Source organism: Strix uralensis, chromosome 1, assembly GCF_047716275.1.
Source record: "Strix uralensis isolate ZFMK-TIS-50842 chromosome 1, bStrUra1, whole genome shotgun sequence".
Taxonomy (NCBI): Eukaryota; Metazoa; Chordata; class Aves; order Strigiformes; family Strigidae; genus Strix; species Strix uralensis.
This window is the reverse complement of record NC_133972.1, coordinates 93,368,722-93,388,443: the sequence shown is the minus strand read 5'-3', so window position 1 is coordinate 93,388,443 and position 19,722 is coordinate 93,368,722. Positions and strand designations below refer to the sequence as shown.

The 19,722-nt window shown below is 35.5% G+C and overlaps 1 protein-coding gene across 11 annotated transcripts in view; it reads right to left on the bottom strand.

Annotated features, from left to right (window-relative positions):
- The window catches only part of DNAH5 (dynein axonemal heavy chain 5), a 157,876-nt gene that overhangs the window by 81,088 nt on the left and 57,066 nt on the right, over nt 1-19,722 (bottom strand). For 10 of the 11 annotated variants that reach the window (XR_012629594.1, XM_074874294.1, XM_074874237.1 and 7 more), the window contains 16 exons: nt 17,671-17,833; nt 16,946-17,188; nt 15,939-16,129; nt 15,757-15,856; nt 14,257-14,393; nt 12,170-12,371; nt 10,406-10,641; nt 8,078-8,296; nt 7,309-7,371; nt 6,096-6,334; nt 5,022-5,262; nt 3,965-4,164; nt 3,018-3,171; nt 2,181-2,344; nt 1,371-1,527; nt 212-424 (listed from right to left, as the gene is read on the bottom strand). Coding sequence is in view for 10 of the 11 variants with exons in the window: in XM_074874294.1 (XP_074730395.1) it covers nt 212-424; nt 1,371-1,527; nt 2,181-2,344; nt 3,018-3,171; nt 3,965-4,164; nt 5,022-5,262; nt 6,096-6,334; nt 7,309-7,371; nt 8,078-8,296; nt 10,406-10,641; nt 12,170-12,371; nt 14,257-14,393; nt 15,757-15,856; nt 15,939-16,129; nt 16,946-17,188; nt 17,671-17,833 (2,922 nt within the window). In the remaining variant the exon portion in view is untranslated. The remainder of the gene's footprint in view (nt 1-211; nt 425-1,370; nt 1,528-2,180; nt 2,345-3,017; nt 3,172-3,964; nt 4,165-5,021; nt 5,263-6,095; nt 6,335-7,308; nt 7,372-8,077; nt 8,297-10,405; nt 10,642-12,169; nt 12,372-14,256; nt 14,394-15,756; nt 15,857-15,938; nt 16,130-16,945; nt 17,189-17,670; nt 17,834-19,722) is intronic. The other variant, XM_074874248.1, reaches the window with a different exon arrangement.

Sequence of the window (19,722 nt, the reverse complement as noted above, 5' to 3'; positions counted from 1 at the left end):
TTCAGCATTATTTTTTAACAAGAGCTTCAGGGTGTTTTCTTCTTTTGGTTTCAGATATGTAAAGTGTAACTTAAAAGACTGAGGTGATTAAATTTAAATGTCAGTTTTGCATCTATAACACTAGCTGCAGCTTTGACTGCAAAGCAAGAAAAAAAACCCAATGTGCTACATATCTGTGAACAATTCTTCATTGATTTAACAATGATATTACCTGGGCTGGGTAAGTAGAAAGAAACTCAGTCAGCTGGAAACTAGTTTCCTGGATGTGCACAGCTGCCTGGCGAATAACGTGATGCAGTGACAGCTGAGATTCCTTCAACAGGGAATTGAGCCAAACTTCGACATTACCTTCAGCCATTACAGGTCTAGTCAGCTCTACAGTCTCACCCTCTCGTGAACTAATCGACAATATACGATCATATATCTAAGAAAAGTAAAGCAAGAACATTTTGTGTTTACAGATTTATTCTAATCTTTACCATAAATGTCTAATTTTCCTGCCATCACTCCATTAAACTTATTCAGGTAACTAATAAATTATACCAACCTGTGAAATGTAAAAGCAATTAAATCATTACTTCTGGTGTGCAGAAAGGCTTTAAACAAAACTGTCATCTGAACAAGGAGACAAACCCCAATACACTGACAATTCCTGAATTTCACTTAAGTTTCAATGACAACATCCACTTTCCAGTCAGAATAAAGTCAACTTTCCCCCATTACTGGTGGGTTAATATCCTAACAAAATTTACAGCCTTACAGTCAAAAATAATGGAAACACAAAAGTTAAGGAACATGGTCAGCCAAATAAATTTCAAATGAATGGAGAGGTAGTGATTTCTAAGAAAATGTATACATACACAGGAAAAAAAAATGTGTGGCTATCTGTTCATGTAAAGTGTATAAGAAAATTGTTCTTCAAATAGTATGTTTGAAAGGATATTAGGGATAACACAGAAACAGGTGAGAGACTAGATACACTTTTTCTTACAATAAAAATGAATGAAAAAGTACACGTACAGCCAATCTAAACATACAAATATGCTCATAAAGAATCAGAAGTTTATCTGAAAGGATGATAACCTGTATTCAGCCACAGAAGACAGTTCAGTAGCTGGGTATTTTTTTCTGAAACCTAAGCACTGGTGCAAATTTTGGGGTTTTTCTGCTATTCTATATAGAGTTTCCCTATTACGTAAATAAGGATATGAAACTAAATCTTAAATGAAGAAAGCCTACGCAGCATCAAATAGTTGATGAGCTTGGTAAACCAGCTGAATGCCCCATGCACCCAGGTAGCTTTCTTATTTAACAAGTATAGCACATTGTTAATATGAAAGAATTAACATTAAGGTGTGGACAGTACATACCCTTTCATGGAACCTGACAGTTTTAATGTTGTCAAAGACATTCAGCAGATGTGCCTGTATACTGTGAGAGTCTGAAGCCTGGCCAAGAATTTCTAAGAGAGCAGGATCTGACACAAAGAAGAACCGTGGAAATAGGAGGCGCTTTTTCTCCAGGTACCTGCATTTCCAAAAAAAATGGCAGGGGAGGGGGGTAGATGGTAGGTGAATTAAGTTAATTTATACATCCTTCCCTCTTTAAAGGTGGCATTTCTCACAACGTATCATTGCAATTTTTAGCAGTGGCAATGACAACAGTTCTTATCCATCATACCTTCATGTTAAGTACCTGTGTTAAAGCTACTCTTTTACCATCTGAAATCATTTCATAGAAAGCTTTTATTATTGGCTATAATGTAAGCAGCAGTAAAAATAAAATAAACTAAATGAAAATAAAATATTTTTACATTCAGTCTGTTACTTGCTATTTAGGTCTCTCATGCTGAATTTCTCTCAGATTCATGAAGGGTCTGAATAGCACATTCAGATCTAGACTGCCTTCTGGATTGAAACTAGGCTGAAACAAGCTTTGGTTTCAACAGAGATAGAGTGAGTGACAGCTTAGTCACAAATCGAATACTTGTGAGTTGCTAGCAATTTCATTGGCAGTATTGTATCATTCTGCTAACCTGTTTGCTCATTTCAACTGAATTCATAATAGAATAACACGTGGTCTTTGCAAAGTCCATAGGACACTACTCAAGTAATTGCTCTTTGCCTAGTTACACAATTCACAACCATTTGCTCAAGACTGTGGTTTTGTTGTAATCTTACCCTGTGAGTGATTTCTGACAGATTTCAAGCTGTTCTAATAGATGTGGTAGTAACTGTCCCATGATTTCATCTCCAATGCAGCACTGAACAACATTAGGTGTTTCATGAGCTCGGGTCATGATCCTCACCCAGGATTTATCAATGTTAGAGAAACGCTTTGCTTCCTGTTGAAACATGGCAACGTGGAAGGGAAGATATGAAGGAAGGAAGAGAGAAGAGGAAAAAGGCACTTGCTTGCAGAATTGGTACTCAGTAATCTCACCAATAATCTTCTCACTAGTAATCCCATGTCCAACTTCTAAAGATTTTTCATTTTAGAAAAACAAAGATCTTTCTGCTTACACAATACAGCTTATTTTATACTTGACTGCCAAGCCTGCTACCTTCTCTTTCAATCCATTTTTAAAGAAAACTCATTATGCTTGAACTGCATGCTTCAAATACGAAGATTTTTTCCTAAAACTAAAGTTAATTTTTTATTTGAAAATCTATGTAGGAAAGTTTAAGATAAGGATTCCTAGGTACTACTAGGCTAGTGGTAGATACTACTAAGCTAGTCTAACTAGACTAGGCTACTACTAGGCACAACACTTAAAACACATATTGGTTAAAAATTTTATAATCTAGAAATAAAAAGATCAACTAGCTCACACAATTTTATTATTCTTTCTAACACGATACTTCTGTTGGCATTGTTTACCTGATTTCTTATCAAGACCAGTTTTATTAAGTACCAAAAAAATGCAGCTTATGTTACTGCATTAATTACAACATCACAGTTAAGTTTTATTCTTAAAATGTAAAAAAAACAAACTGAAAAAAGGCATGTCTGAAAACCTTTGGAAGCTGCCTTGCTATGTCACCACCAACAAAAACAGCTTCTAAATAAATCCACAAGTTCTGCACAGTCATCCAGTTCTCAATGATATCTGTTGTGTTGGAAAGATAGTGCACCCATTTCTGAATTTGTGTCTTGAATGGTGTGTTGTATCTAAAATAAAAAGAAGACTCTTGTTTTACTTCAAGAAGAAACAAGTCTCTTGAAAGTCAGTACATTACTCACAAGGACGAGGAACAATATTTCTGCTTGTATCTTTGTCAATTGAAAGTATAAAACCCTACACTTGACTCAATTCAGCTACTTAGCAGCTATAAACCAAATCAGCTTCAACTTGTTGCTTTGTACACATGGTGCATAGCACAGCTCTCATCCAACAGAATCTGAACAGGAGTAAGATTTCAGTTTCATTTTAAGGTAAAGTGGTTTCAAAAAGGGACTATGCAACATCTTGAAAGCTGCAAGACTCCTAGAGGTGCTTATCAATTGAACTCTTGCTTTTTGAACATCTTCCTGATGATCAGGTTCTGTGTTTCTTATTTTACCTGCAGGCTTTGGCATGTGAAACCAGACAAACTGAAGCTCATTTTAACCGGGATTTTCAGCACCTTCAGCATGAGGCAGTGACCTATCACAGGGGGCAGAGTAGCAATGCCTGTAGGATGCCTGCCACATCCAGGCAGTGTTCCCCATTATGCTCATCACCACTTCCTTGCATCGACACTGTCCAGTTGATAATTCAGGAAGTTTGAACTTCATCCACATGCTTTCAAAAGAACTTCTTGGAAGGATACAGACAATAAGATCTAGCTCATTAACAGTTCAAGGACAAGCAAGCTCTTAGTTTTCATCTAGATGTTTATTTTTCTTCTGAAAAATAATTTGTTTAATAAAACAAAGCCTCTTGCTGATATTTTTATCTCCCCCCCACCCCTCTTCTTGTTACCTGTTACTCATGAGAGAGCCAAGAATCATCAAGCTGTCCTCCACAGTAGCCATTGTTTCTGATGCACTGTCACCTCTTAAAAGAAGTTCCCCACGGGCTTTAAAGTTTGCAAAGACAAATGTTTTGTTGTCCCATTCAGCTATCACTTGTTTTAACTTCTGCTCAATGTCTCTCTCCTTCACAGCACTTATGCAGATATCCTTTCAAATAAATAGGATGTCAAAACAAGCTATGAATGGTTCAAGTTTCCGGTATACAAACCTAACTCATATTTCCTTTAACCCTAGTAATGCTGATGAGCAACTACTTATCAAGTGGAAAGATCTACAGACACACAAACACCACAGCTAATAATCTGCATACCACATCACAATATTGCTAGCTTTGGGGGGAATAAAAGAATAATACAGTGATTACTTTTCATATCTTTAATGTTTAAAAGCAAGGCACCCTCACAAATTAACTCCTGGGCCAAGTTGCATGAGTTAAAAAGAGGAGTTGACACCACCATATATTGGTATCATTATTTTATACAGAAAGCTGAAGTGATAGTCCATTTCTCTGCTCTTTCTTTAGAAATCATAGCATCATAGAATGGTTTGGGTTGGAAGGGACTTTCAAGATCATCTACTTCCACGGGCAGGGACACCTTCCGCTAGATCAGGTTGATCAAAGCCCTGTCCACCCTGGTCTTGAACACTTCCAGGGAGAGGGCATCTACGACCTCTGGTTGTGCAACCTGTTTCAGTGTCTCACCACTGTTACAGTAAAGAATTTCTATCTTATTTCTTCCTAATATCTAATCTATATCTACCCTTTTACAGTTTAAAACCATTACGCCTCATCCTATCACTACACTCCCTGAGAAAAAGTCCCTCCCCATCTTTCCTGCAGGCCCTCTTTTAAGTACTGGCAGGCCGCTATAATGTCTCCCCAGAGCCTTTTCTTCTCCAGGCTGAACAACCCCAACTCAGTTTTCCTTCTTACTGCTGTTACTCCTATACTATTTGAGCAGATTGTTTTGTTTCATGCATCCATTTCTCTTCCTTCACAATACCTCTATTTCCTCTTTATATCTCAATAGTGGAGCTTCCATTATATTCCTCAGTTTGAATGTTTCACTTTCCACATCAAAGTTGTGTTCAGTCAGATCCATAATCCGCTTCCAGTGCCGAGGCATCATTGCTTTACTTGACATACACTCAAGCAATGGGCAACATTCACTGAAGTCCTCAATGATCTTCTTTAGGTCAAAAAAGGCCTGCCATTCCTTTACACCATGAGGAAGCTTACGGCATCTATACAGAAATAATGCAAGCTTTTTCGAAGTTTCAAATATTCTTTCTGTTACCCACTTAACTGCAGTATATGGTTTTAACAACAGACCACATACCTTCCAAATTCAGGTTACCTGTATTCTGAAGATTCTGTATGTGATTCTGCATGTGAGAAAATCTGTTTCCAGTCTATTTCACTGACTGATAGCTGGGCAGACACCTACATGCTCCTCCTTCAAGGAGTGTAGCTGCATAATTCTAATGTACTTGTCCCAGCAATCTTTAAAAACAACTGAACCACTTTACATCTTGATTTCATCTTTTGGTGAGGCTCATGATATGCACTGCTCTGTGCTCCAGAAAAAAACCCGTTCCTTAGAACACGCATGTTCAATTCTTTAAATCATTTGATTCTTGGTTTGATGAAAAGTTCAGCTTCTATGCATTCAATATATCCCAGTTAGTAGGAAAACTATTCAGCGATTCACTAACTTGCCTTAGACATCTAGGGTGAATCTGTCTGTCATGAATAATAATATTACAACAAACAAGTGAAATTTCCCTTCATTAACAAAATAAGCAGCAATTTTAACATATATTCTAATCTCATAAAAAAAAAAAGTTAACCAAGAAGCTCTCTAAGGAACAATAACCCTCAACATTTAGAGTCTAAAATGGCTCCTTTAATTTATGAAGTTGGTAATGGATATATTTTTCAATTAAAATTCACATTTTTCATGTTTCAATGAACAAACTCATGCTCAGATACAATTGTCGGTGCTAACCATTTATAATCATATTTAAGAAGTAACAAAACTATTTTAGGCATCTTGACCACAGCAGCAGTTTCTCACCTGTTCTGAAACTCCAGAAGTTCACTGTTAATTTTTGCAGTGTCTAATTCTGACCAAAGAATATCATAGTAGCCACTGACTGTGTCAATTACATTGTTATACAGATTATAGAGTTTCTGTAACAGATTCAGTTGCTTCTTTATTTCAAGCAGCTGAGGATACTGAGTAACAGGCAAACCAAAAAGATCTTCCCCACCAGTATAAGTAATATATTTCCGAAGAAGATTATCAAATCGATTCTAAGAAAGAAAAAGGAAAAGATTAAATTAAATAACTCAATATTCAAGGTCTAGCATATGCTTGGATCTGCATTAGTGATTAAAATCCAGTAAATACTAGAAAGATATATAGAAGATACTAATAACTTTCACTGTCAACGGTTTTATCAACAATTTTCAAGAGAAAGTAACTTCTAGTTAGCTTGGAGGCACATCTTCAGAAGTTGACAGGGAGACCTTTACTCCATGTGGCACAGTGATCGAACAATAAATGCTAAGCTTGCACGTGAAAGAGGTGGAGCATGACATACAAAGCAAAGAAAGGTGGATGCAACAAATTCTACCTCTCCAAGTATGCTGTGCAATTCTTTTATTGAAGGGTTAAAGTAAGAATTACTACTGTTTAAGCAGCAAAGGAAAAAAATTGAATTGTCAATTGCAATATAACTGAGGGAACGTAGTAGGACGATAAATGAATATCACTATGGGAAAAGGAAAACCGTTAGAAGTCATCATTACAGGAATAGAAATTAATCATGGTACAAAGAAAACTTTCAACAGGCAAAATAGTCAGTTTAAATGGAAACCTTTAATACTATTTAAAAAAAAAAAAAAAAAAAAAAAGAGAAGGGAGAAGACTGGACAGAATTGTATTCGTGAGGAAAAGACACAATAATGAACATAAGAATGGCCCACAGCCAAAAACACAACTTGACAGTAGGCTCTCATTAGAATACTTGATGCTAGTAATTATTACTCATTATCTATGCAGCCTTTCTCTTAGCTCCTAAAAAATCTAATTTTAACCAGCGTTCCTTGCAAATGCATAAAAAAAAATACCAACTCAGCTTTCATTATGTTAAAACAGACTTTGCCCCATCAGTAAGCCTATGTATCAATGAGAATTAATTTAACTACTCTGCTTCATTCTCAGAGCCTTCAGGTGTTAGTTTACTTGTAATACGTATTAAGCAATATCTTAAAGCTAACAGTACCTGAAACATAGTAAGCCTGTCACTGGCTTCCTGAGGCTCTAAACCAACCACCATTGGCCCATTCTAAAAAAAAAAAAAATAAAAAAAATTTAAAAAAAATAAAAAAAATATACAAGGGGTGAAAATAGCCACAACTTATTTCTAATCAGCATTTTCTGCAGGATTCCATCCCTACATCAGATAACAACTGAACCAGGACATCACAGTTATCTACTAGAACTAGCACTTTATTTTAAAAAAAATAAATAAATAACAAAGGCAATCAATTGTCTTTATTAATACAGAATTTTTCATAATAGTGTAAAAGCTAGGCAATGATAGCTCCTTTTTCAAGTAAAAATCAGCATTACTTAGAAGATGGTGCAAGACTGGTTCAGCTTGTCTCGTTTATATTCTACTGAGAAAGAACATAAGAGCTTAAGTCATTTGTATTTATATCCAACATCAGAAAACACTTCTTATGTTCTAACATAATTTCTCATTAATCCCAATCTTTACATTTGCTCATGCTAACTACCTGTTTATCATAAATCTTAAATGTCTCAAGTCTTAATCTTTAATAGCTGATCACCAGCATTACATACTTTAGTCACATACAAAAAATAACCAAAGCCTGCCCTGCACTGAAACTCAAATACCACATTAACAACAGTAGACATAGTATTCAGACAGTAGAGGCACATCCCATTAATTAGTCAACTCCACAATCTTTCCATGCTCCCACTGCTCCTCAAAAGCTCCTCGAATACAATACACCACAAACACTTGCCTGATCATAATCTGAATAGAACTGTGCACAGTCTTCAGTAAAAGTTTTCACAGCTCTAATAAGCTCTCCTCTGAAGTTTGGCTGCAAAGCAATGAGCTCATTCTGCACTTCATTTGCACGGACTAGCAGTTTTTCCCAAGTGTAGTGCAAACAGTCCACCTTCTCCGTCTCTTCCTTGGCCACAAGTAGACCATATTTGTTTAACAAAGCATAGGATTCCTGTTGGAAGGTTGGATCAAGATACACAAAATGGTAACTGAAGTTAATTTTACACATATATGTATGCTAACATTTTAAATTTTTAAGAACAGAGAATGATTTGTTAAACAATCTGTTTGCACAGCAGTTATCACAATCTGGCAAACCAATATCAAACTGGAAGAAACATCAAAATGAAAACTAGCTAGTTCTCTTTAACTCCTTACCTTTCTCATAGCATTCTGCTTTCTGATAGATTATTTGCCCTAGTGCAATCTACCTCTCTAAAAATCTATTTTCAGTTAAAGTACTTCTTAAGTCTACAGGTTTTAGTTTCATTTCAACGAGAATATTTTTCTGATCCATGTCTTCAGTTATCTGCTATGACCCAAGCTGAATATTACAGATGAGCCATGAGAAAGCATCTAAGCCTTCAAGTAAGCAAAGCAAACAAACTTCTATTCCATAAAGACCTTTAAGCCCTACTTCATGTTTCCAACAAAAAAGAATTAGGAAACCACATGAAAATTTGCCACAACTAATATGTTGCCACTATTTCAAATGTTATAACTATTCATCATTCAGAATGAAGAATCTACTTAAAAATCTACTTAATGGCCCTTTGTTTTCTCAGAACACTATTCTCCACCTGTGCCACCAACATACAAACACCCCACATACTGAAACCCTTAGTCAAGTTTCACAAAAACACAACTGAAATTCACTTAACTGTAAATTAGCATAGCATAGGGTAGCCATGAATCTTGTGGCATAACAGTTTCTTCTGAAAATTTTTGTTTAAAGTGGAATTATTTCCATTTACATCTTCCAGTTTCATCAAATTGCAGACAAATTGCAAAAATGGAAACAAAACTATCTGTCTACCACTCCATTATGTGGAAATATGTCAGCCTCCATTTCAAAAATTTGAAGCATGACTCCTTGTGCCTAGGCACTCAAGGCTCCTGCTTGCAGAATTGGAAGCTTAGGCCTTTGCCTTGGCTCCACATCACATGGCAAACCAGGATAGGTCTTAGCAGGAACTTCCAAAATGTCATCTCCTAAGTGATCCCATTACCTATGACAATTTCACAGAAGGTTCCAGCTGCAGATATGCTTTGCTTTTCACTATAAACTATTTGTCCTATTTTTGTTCCTTCACACAACTAGGGAGACCCTCACAGCTTGTAAGGCTAAGAGATATATTCCTTCTTAGCTGTGTTCTTCAAAATATGGAAGGGCTCCTACTCATTTCCATTATTTGTACATGCTGCATTCCATAATTTAGCTCAGCTCAGAGAAAACAGAACCGGAAAACACAGGTGCAAGACATTTGTCTGACAGCAAACACAGTTTTTGCATCTCCAAAACAGAATATTAGACTTGTCAACATTTGGTAAATAAGAATTCTGTGTTAACTTATCTTAATTTAAAACAATAAGGACACAAACCTGACAATAAAATTATGGGCAATCAGGAATCACAAACACGTCTTAGGAAAAAAAATACTCTACTGAACATCTAGTCAATGGTGCATTTTGCCAAACTATAGTATTCTTAAATCCATACTCTGGTCAGGAATGCAGAGAAACAGTTACTATGTGTTTTTAATTCTGCCATTTGACCAGAAGTCCCTACATTGTAAGATGTTCAATAAATGTATTCTAGTAAGTGAACTTCTTTAAAGAACTTAATTGTTTGTGTTTATTTCAACGCATGATATAGCTGATAAAACAATCACTCTCACACAATCTCATAATCTGCCTAACATTAGCTTTCTCCTCTTCTGTAGGCTAAGCTAAAAAAAAAAAAAAAAAGAAAAAAAGATGAAAATCAATGCTTTTCATATGCAGACTCCTTCCACAAAGTACCAAAAGCCTTCTTGCATTAAATATTTGTATTCTTATTTTCCTCTTACTTAAAATCACTCCATTTCTACACTATTCATTAAACCACTTCTCAACTCAACAAGTTTACATTTGTCCAAATCAAAGTTCCACAACAGGTCTGTCACCCAACATTTAATACATATTAAATCATACCTTTTCAAAGTGCACTGTTAAGTTTTAACCCAGAAAATAATAGCTCTGTTGAAACTGTACCCATACATGCAACATCCCTGTTAACTACCTCAATGGGCCCAACTTGAGAGTCTATGGAGATCTGTAGTTCTCTGATCTCTTTTAAAGCTGACATGGCTATTCTTATATCATCCAGATCCTTGATGTGGCGATTTAACTTCTTGCCAGTTTCCTCTATAAAAGCAAAAATTGCTTCCATCTCTGTTCGGTACTTCTTATTACAACGACACCCCAGCAAAGTTATCCAGGCTTTGATTTCTGCTCTCAGTGCTAGCTTCAGATCAGCTAAAAAAATATTGAACAACAAATAGATATTTAGATATTGTACATACTTTTTAAGATGTACTTTTAGTCTTTTTTCAATATGTGTTCTCATTACTCCCAGTTCTGGTTTTTCAGTCGAACAATCCATATACAGAAAAGATGAAATCACATTGACACCTTTGAGTGGTTTATATGATTGCTTGCAATTCAGGATTGCTTTCCTCTTAATCTTCTCAGAATACACCATTTTTCCTACTGGAAAGATGAGGCTCAACCTCACACTTGTCATCTTGTTCATATATCATTATACACATTTCTGTCATACACATCACTAACAAATTGGTTAATATTCTCATCTAAGTCTAAAGTCTTTTCAAAAATTTATCTTTAAAAGAAATAATGTGACAGAGAAATGTAGAAGTCTGATTATGGAAGCTGAAGAAACAGAAAGTTTTATCTGACATTTAATGAAACCAAATGGTCCATCAACCATTTAATTTTTATAAGTTTTATCTGTAGCATCAGTGGAACCAAGTGATGAATATTTAGAGAGAAAATTGAAGTCTTGCTCAGTTGCGGCCCAATTTTGCAACAATTCAGTCCATTTCTCTAAAGCTCTGCCATTAAATTCAAATTTCTTCCTCACAGTTCTCAATAGAAGAGTCAAAAATAAATACCAACACAAGCATTACATAAAATTTTAGCTAGATATAATTTCAACCCTGTTACCTATTTATTCATTGTGCTGATTTCACTTGTGTGTATTCCTTTTTACACAGTGCTTCTTTTCTCATGCTTAGCTCTTGCACCTGATAGTCTTTTTATTAAGTATCAGAACCACCTCACATCCACTGAGTTTCAACAGCCAGCCTGTTTCTCTAGTTCTTTGCCTTATGATATAATCCAAGACATTTGGTTGACACGCTTTCCTAATGAAGAAAACACTCTGCTTCCTCAGATTTTATTTTTTCCACTGCAAAACCAGTTGCATGCATTTCATGCAGTCCATCACAGTTCCAAACTGGCCTTTCTGCTATACTGATGTAAAATGTTTATGCAAAATTTAGTTAGGTGATGTGGAACTTGAGCTACATAAAAGTAAAGATTTGAGGCCTGGCTTTCATGGCAAAAAGGGAGTCAGCAACAACATGCATGTTTCACTTAACTAACTGTGTTAAATAGAAGGCTTTTCAGCTGTCTCATTACATGCAGCCAGGCAAGGAGAAAAGTAACATAAACGTATCATCTAACTCCCATAAAATATGTGCCTATGTGGGTCAGTGACAGAAGGACAGGCAAACATCTACCATCCACCCCATAAGTGAGCAAAAGTACCCAGGTGGGGGAAAAAACTCCAGCTGAGCCCCACAGATAACCTTGCATTAGTGTTTTGTTTGCATGCATTTACAGCCAAAACAGCAAGCAGCCATTATCTCTCTCCTTTCCAACTCTAATCTAGATCACCCATCCAAAACTAAGCACCATCTCTCCTTCCCACAGGAGACAGAGAGTATATGTCTCTAGAGAGAAGTGGAAAGCTGAACTCTACCAGTGTACAGTGCAACAGCTCCCACGCAGATGTATTCAGGCTCAGAATTGATTTTCAGCTCCAAGTCTTGGAAATGTAGAATTTCAGATTCAAAATCAGAGAGTAATGGGTTTCTCATCATTAATTTATCAATGATTTCTTCCTTGTCCCTCTGCCATATATGGTGGTAACAACTAAAACTCTCCAAAGCTGTAAGAACTTCCTGAAACACATTAGAAGTTCAAAAATTCTTAGCATTATATGTATAGCACATATACAGTTTCTTAGCATCTACTCATTAGAATACATTAAGAACTCCACAGTGGAGCATGTTGCATCATCTCACTAAATAGAAGGCTGCTGGTAAATTTATGCTAAAGCAAATTCCATTTGCAATCACAAGCCTTGCCAGGAACTGTATGCTAATCACATTCAATTTGTCAAATGAGTTACAGTATTTTCCAATTAAGTGATTCTTCAGTCAATAAAATCCTAGGAATCAGTGGGAAGTAAAATCCTCCTTTAAGACAAGGATACAGTACACTTGTCCTTCCCTATCACTTATTGGACTAGTGTCCTTGCTTCGGCAGGGATAGAACTAATTTTCTTGAGCTGGGAGAGAGCACAGCTGGAGTGCAGGGCCCAGATTAGCCATTGGAGTATTCCATATCATGTGATGCCATACTCAGTATATAAAAGGAGGCGGGTTCTCTCTCCCTTCTGGTTGGCGTGGTGAGATTTTCAGTCTGTTTGGGATCACTGCAGGGGTGGGCTGTGTGTCAGTTGGCAGGTGGTGAGCAAGCGCATTGTGCATTACCTGTTTGTACTTCCTATTATGATTTTGTTACCATCACTAAATTGATTTTTTTATTTCAATCTACAAGTTTTTCCTTTTTGTCCCTCCCCTATTTTAGCAGGCAGGAAAAAGTTGGTGATTGGCTGCCAGCCAAGTGCAAACCATGACAATTAGCAACCGAAACCTGAGCTCCAAGGCCCAACATAACAAGAACAGCAGTAACACAATTCATTCTCAAATAATGAAGTTATGAGACAAATTTTTTTACATGTATGATGTTGGTGATGTTAACATTAAATTCCACACTCAATTCAGGTATCTTTAATTTGAATATCATTTAAGGAGTGTGCAACAGAATTATTTCTCTGGTTCTCGGGAGTTCTGGAAAATGTAAATGAGAGGTAACTGCTATGAAAGATAATCCACAGCATAACTTATAATAAGCATAGTGCTTGCAGGCATCTAAACCTGGCTAAATGATGAAAGTTTCCAATCACAAAATATTGAGTACCAAAATTCCAAAATAACTATCCACCATTATCAATTGCACCTTAGCCTTCAGCACAAGCCTGTATGTCATTATGCTATGCTTTAGTACCACTGAAATTACAAGGCTCTGAGTCGAAAATTTCCACCTGGCAAGGCTCCATTGTGAAGTTGGACTGGTCCCAGGAGGAACTGATGCAGAATTTGCCAAAGAAAACATCAGTTTGATACCTACAGTTTACTAGAGAGTGCATAGAATAAGAAAATAGCAAAGAAATTATGCATATTCCTTAAACTATCTCCTAATTTCCAGTATCAAATCCTATGCAGCACTTTACAAATGCCAAGCTGATGGCCAGTTTTCTTCCAAAAGTCTTCATAAACTCTCCATAATGGGCCAGAAGTCATGCTGGTTTCATTAGAATTTCTATGTGAATAAAACTGTATTTAACACACTTGTACAATTACTACCAGTTCTATATTGTACACACAACTCAACTATATCTAGCATTTTTCATGATGTTTTACCAATTGGAGATATGTTTTTAATCAGACGTAAGTTTTACTAATGTAAAAGTATTACATTACTTTATGTAATACTTAAAACATCATAAATTTTTGAGCAGAGTACACTTAACGCATGTTACATTTTCAAAGCGCATTTCCAAATTTGAAGCCACATGTTTTCTGTCCACCATCCTACACTTTTTCATTCATATGATTAAACACTGCTTCAGATGCCTACCCTTACTGCCCAAGGATATTAAAAGTAATACATTAATATCCCTTGGCTAGTGATATTAAATTAACATCTTGTTTGTCTTACCCTTTTTGTAGAATTAATAGCCGTGCTGAGTAAAGATACTAATTTAATAATTTCTTTGTTCTCTGAAACACTCTTGAAGTAGTTCTGGCTTTGCACCGGATCAGACAAACCGAGTGATGCTCCATCTGACACACTATCTATAAAGGCAGATTCAAATACAAAATCTGTTTTAGAACAGACATATTTTTTAGGCCAAACAAATTCTTATAGACAAAAACTATGACCTATTTTTCAATAAGCATGTATTTTACAGTTAAGTGTTCTTGCTAATTAAAAAGGCAACTAGAAGTCTAGGTGGTCAATACAATTGCCACAAATTCATAAACCTCTCCATTTTAGGAAACTTGTTCCATCTAGGTATTCTATTAAATTTGGAACAAGTTCCACTCCAATCTTTCAAATATAATCTTTCTTTTTCTCTCGCCCCTCCCCAAGGTTTACCCTGTACACTGCACCTAAGTGATTTACTGATATGTCAGCACTGAGCAAATCCATAAATATTTTTATTTTCTGAAATAATGTGGGGTAGAGCACAACTGATAATTTAAAACACAAATTAACATTAAATCTGAGAAGATGATCATAGCCAGTCCTCAAAAGGAAAGAAAGATATAAGGAAGGTCCATTAGTTAGTAAATACCCACAAGACTGAATTTACCATCATTCCTTATTTCATCCAGGCAAGAGAAATTCTTAAGTTTTGAAAGATCAATTTCATTTCTTAACCAGTTCAAGTATTACTTTCCTACTTTTTAGACTCAATGTATTTTTGAAGTACCTGAAGTACAAAGTAGAACAATTGGGCTTGATTTGAAACCATTTCAGAGAAGAAAAACCCAGCAACCAAAGATACCATCTTAAATTGCCTTGAATTAATGCCTTCAATAACTTAATTCCATGTCTGATCACAAAACCATTTAAGTTAAAATCCTTTTAGAAATTTTAGCCTATTCAATCCCCTACACAATCCTCTCTCGACCACTACTGCAATTTATATAGACATTTCAATACCAGGTTTTATCTAAGTTCAACTACCCTTCTTAAAGGATTTTTAGCACAAGTTCTAAGATCCCATTTGAGCATGCCAAGTTACAAACCACATTGGAAAATCATGAAAGATCTTTTGTGTAGCAATAGTGACTATAATTGTTTTCCGAACTCATTCAAAATTTCAACTATGTTGCCCAAGCTGGCACCCTAACAGCTTTTCACCTGCTGCAGGTAGAACCCAAAGCAGTACAACTCTCTGAGAGGCACAAAAAATGCCTTTATTCAAATCCACACAAAGACAAGCATCTTCAGGCAAGCCTGGTTTCTAACCACACAGAGAAGCTCTGGTGTTGCTATTATATCCTATTTCTTCTCCAGGGTAAATTAAAATCTATGAAGTCTTTGTTCTACTGCTTTTGATGCATTCTGTATTTAATATCCTTTAATACATTCTGTATAAATCACATTTACCTAACATTCAAATTGAGTGATGTCAGAGTTTATCATTACCATAGATGTTTTTCTTTCCAGTCTCTTTCATTCCATCATCAGAATCACTGTCTCTGCTCTCACACCACAACACAGCCACTTTTCTCTCTAACATTTTCTTCTGTGGAAGAAATAAAATTTCATTTTCTATTTGCAGTAGTTTTGAAACATTAGTTTTAAGAAAGGCTGTTAAAGACACAAACCTTGGATATTCTCTCCTTACTCCACTGTCCAACTCCTTTCATTACTTTCACAATACTATCTACAGCTTTATTAAGCGTCTGCTGTACCTCATCCAAAGAGGGTGTCATGACGATATTAGGGATAGATAGGTTAATACTAGTCCTAATTATAGGATGAACACTTCTTTTCTGCTTAGGAGCATTGTGATTTTCTAAATGAAAGACAAAAAAAAAGGTTGTTATGGTTGTTCACATTTTTCAAGACATCAAACTAGGTATTGTAATGATATAAACCAATATATACATCCTAGTATTGAGTGTAATTTCTTAAGGAAAAAAAGATTCCTAAGTAATTTACAAGACATATTGGCAAAGTCTATAGCAGCACAAGCAAAAACTAAGTGCCATGCTATTTCTCTCCATGAAGCTCTTCTTCAACTTGTTCTGTGCTGCTAAACTCTGTCTAGCAGAAAATTTTGTTATCTGGCCTGTACTCCCAGTCAGTCTATTAAATTGGGCACAAAAACTTCTTAGAATCTCATAATATTGTATGCCTTATATGCTATAGAGATCAAATACAAATGCCTTTTTGTTTCTTAAAATTATGTAATAAGAAAACACTTCAAAAGAGTGTCCCATCATAATGTATAGAAAGATCTGAAGGTAATTGGTAAGAGAAAGAGAACACACCTCTTTCTCTATTTTTTTTTTTTTCATATAGTTGTAGGTAAAAGCCAAGGTCAAAAAGGTAATCATTTATCAAGTCCAGCTCCAAATATAATATCTGGCTTCAGAACAGTACAGTCAGTCCTAAGAGAAACAGCATTGCAATGACACTTTTTTTCCTAAAGCGCAAAAAATTATTTTGGAAATATACCATATTATCAGTTGTGACTTAAGACAGTTTATTCAAACTCCCTTTTTTTTCCCCTCTTTTACATATGTGACTCTTTTTTATAGTTCTGGGATATTACATTTACATTTTTCTTTTCATAGGCTAAGAAAGCAAAGTACTGCAATATGGCCACCTAGTAAATTGATGATGGAAGATGCATGGATGCGCTTGCGTAGGGTCTCCAGAGTGTTTCGAGTGACTTTCAAAAGGGCATCAATATTACAATGATTGAAGTAGGAAAGCAGTTCATTGGCTTCTTCTTCTAATATTTCTAAATTCGTTCTCTTCCTCTTTGCTGGAGGAGACAGTCCAGCCCATATCTCACTGGAATTGCAGGAGGAAGTCAAGCTTTTTGATCTTATTTCCTCTTCTGTTGCTAAAACATCATAAATCTAGTTAGTTAATTGACTTAAGGTACTTGAAAACACAATAAAGCAACACCTCCACAGATATCTGAAATACAGCTCAATTTTACAGAAGTGCAGATTATAATCATTTGTAATCTGTACCTCAATGTAACAGTCCTTTTACTCCTACCCACCTTCTTTACTCAGTGCAAACAGGCATCATTATCACCCAAATTTAAATATTATTTCTCTAGGAAGTCCAGCAATTAATGAACACCTGTAAACAGCTGCTTCCATGGCATGAACATTTCAACATTCAAGTTAGACTGAAAATATTAACTTATTTTGCAGATGATAGATGATTGCTAGATGATCCGTTATCCAGGCAAATTCAAACAAAAGTCTTTAGACATTAGATACTGATTGATACTTCAGTCAGCTACAATATCCCCCAACACATACTATCAGCATGCAAAAGAAACATAAGTACAGAGCTACAGTACAATCTTACCTGTATTTTTTCCCCTTATTTCACCAGTGAGTACAACTGACTTCCCATCTTCTTTTCTGACCTGTACCTCAGTGTCAAGTAACATGTTAATCAGCTCATTAGCAGCGTCTTCCACCAGTGAACTTTTTAAATGTAAAGTCCGAGAACCTTTTAAACAGAGTTCCTGTTATCAAACCAAAACAAACATATGCTCTTATCTTCCTACTTCTCATGTCTATTTCACGGTCATATCAACCTTTATTAACACAAACATCAAGGCTTCAGATTTGTGAAAACCAAAACCAATACACACTATTTTTAAATTGGTTTGTTCCAAACTATTTAGTGTTGGATTCTCTGTTGTGCCAAACAAGACATCATAAATGTCTTTCAAAACTGCTGTGGCTTTTTTCCTAAATCACATGACTCATCCATAGTTAATATCATGACTCAATGTTTATAAAGCCTAGTTCCATTAAAGGGCTTCCAAAATCAAGTGCTTCTTAATTTTCTTAAATTTCCAATGTAGACATGGAAGATTTAACCTTTCTTTTAATCATTACCATTTCACATTACTTGGCTGTTCCATACGGAGTGTTAGCAAATCGTATTTCCCACTTTGATAAAATCTATCAAAAGCTGTATTTATGATTAGAATAAACAAGAAACTTATTCACTTGGGGGAGAAGGAATCAAAGAATGAGATTTAATTCAGAAACATATTATTGTGCATTTTTTTCTTTAATACCGTAAAATTGATCAAGTATGCTTTAACCAACTATAATTTTTAACTATAATTGCCTTTTAATTTTCTTCTTCCTTTTTATCACCTATTTCTTTAAGCTTAATCAAACCTGGCTACCTCTGTTTAATTAAAAATCAATATTTGGAAAAATTCAGCCATTAGCATGATGCAGTCATTTCCAATTCTTAAGACATAATCTTTGATATTCCTAATGATTCAGTCTAGTTGAGAGAGAAGCCAGATCTGATTTGCAATATCAGCTACTAAACAAAGTACTCTGGGGTTTTTTTGACATTGTAACTATTTTTGTTGCAGCAATTTCTTTGGAAAATTAAAGACACCTGTTAGGTGACAGAACTTATTTCTAGTTCCTTCTAATTAAAAACTACAATAAGCTTACAAACACTGTTACTATTTTCATTGTACCCATAACTGGGGCTAGTATACCACTTACTCTGCTAACTCAAATTGATTGGCTATTGTGGTCTTGTAGTTGCTATGTACCAGTTCCAGTTTTCTTGCAGAAGATCAACATTAAGCAATACCAATTAGCCCACAATGCTGAGAAGTTTTTTGTGCTCACTCTCACATATATTTACTTTAGTGAATATATGTTTTAGTACCAACCCTATCAGGAAAGCATCAGCAGGATCAACAAAAAAAAACCTATGGATTGTGAGGCTTACAAAATATCATTCATTCCATAAAATATTATTTTAGGTTTTACTTTGTATTTAGCAACAAGGTGAGCTGTTACAAGGGACAAAAGAGGAAAGGCTAAAACGTTAAGTACACTAAGAGAAACAAAATTTTCCTTTGTGGTATTTATTGCTACAGGAGGCCAGGGGTGGGGATTATCTACATGATCTTCTACAATCTTTTCCAAAGCAGTTTATTTCAGAAGAAAACACAAGTTAGACATGATATCCTAAAATACCAGAATATCTCACTACTGCCTCATAAAAACCATTCTGACATTCAATTTTATTATAGTTTAATCAGCTTTCTAACTGACTAACAATTTACATGCTTACACAGTTAATCCTCCTCAACTTAAAAGTATTTTGATGGGGGTCTTCCTAGAACATCTTCACTCAGGTATTCTGAGTATATTTTGCACATCCTATTACCAACTGAGTACAGTTTCAGTACACAATCATTTCCATAGTATTTGCTCTCCTGGGCAATGAAGTGCACTTGTTATGGAGCTATTCACAGGCATCAGATCAGCAATTCCCTTATTTAAAGGCACTAACAAGCAACAATGACAAAAAAGACACTATTCACAGAGGAAAAACATTTAAGTTGAATGATATCAAAGCATAGAA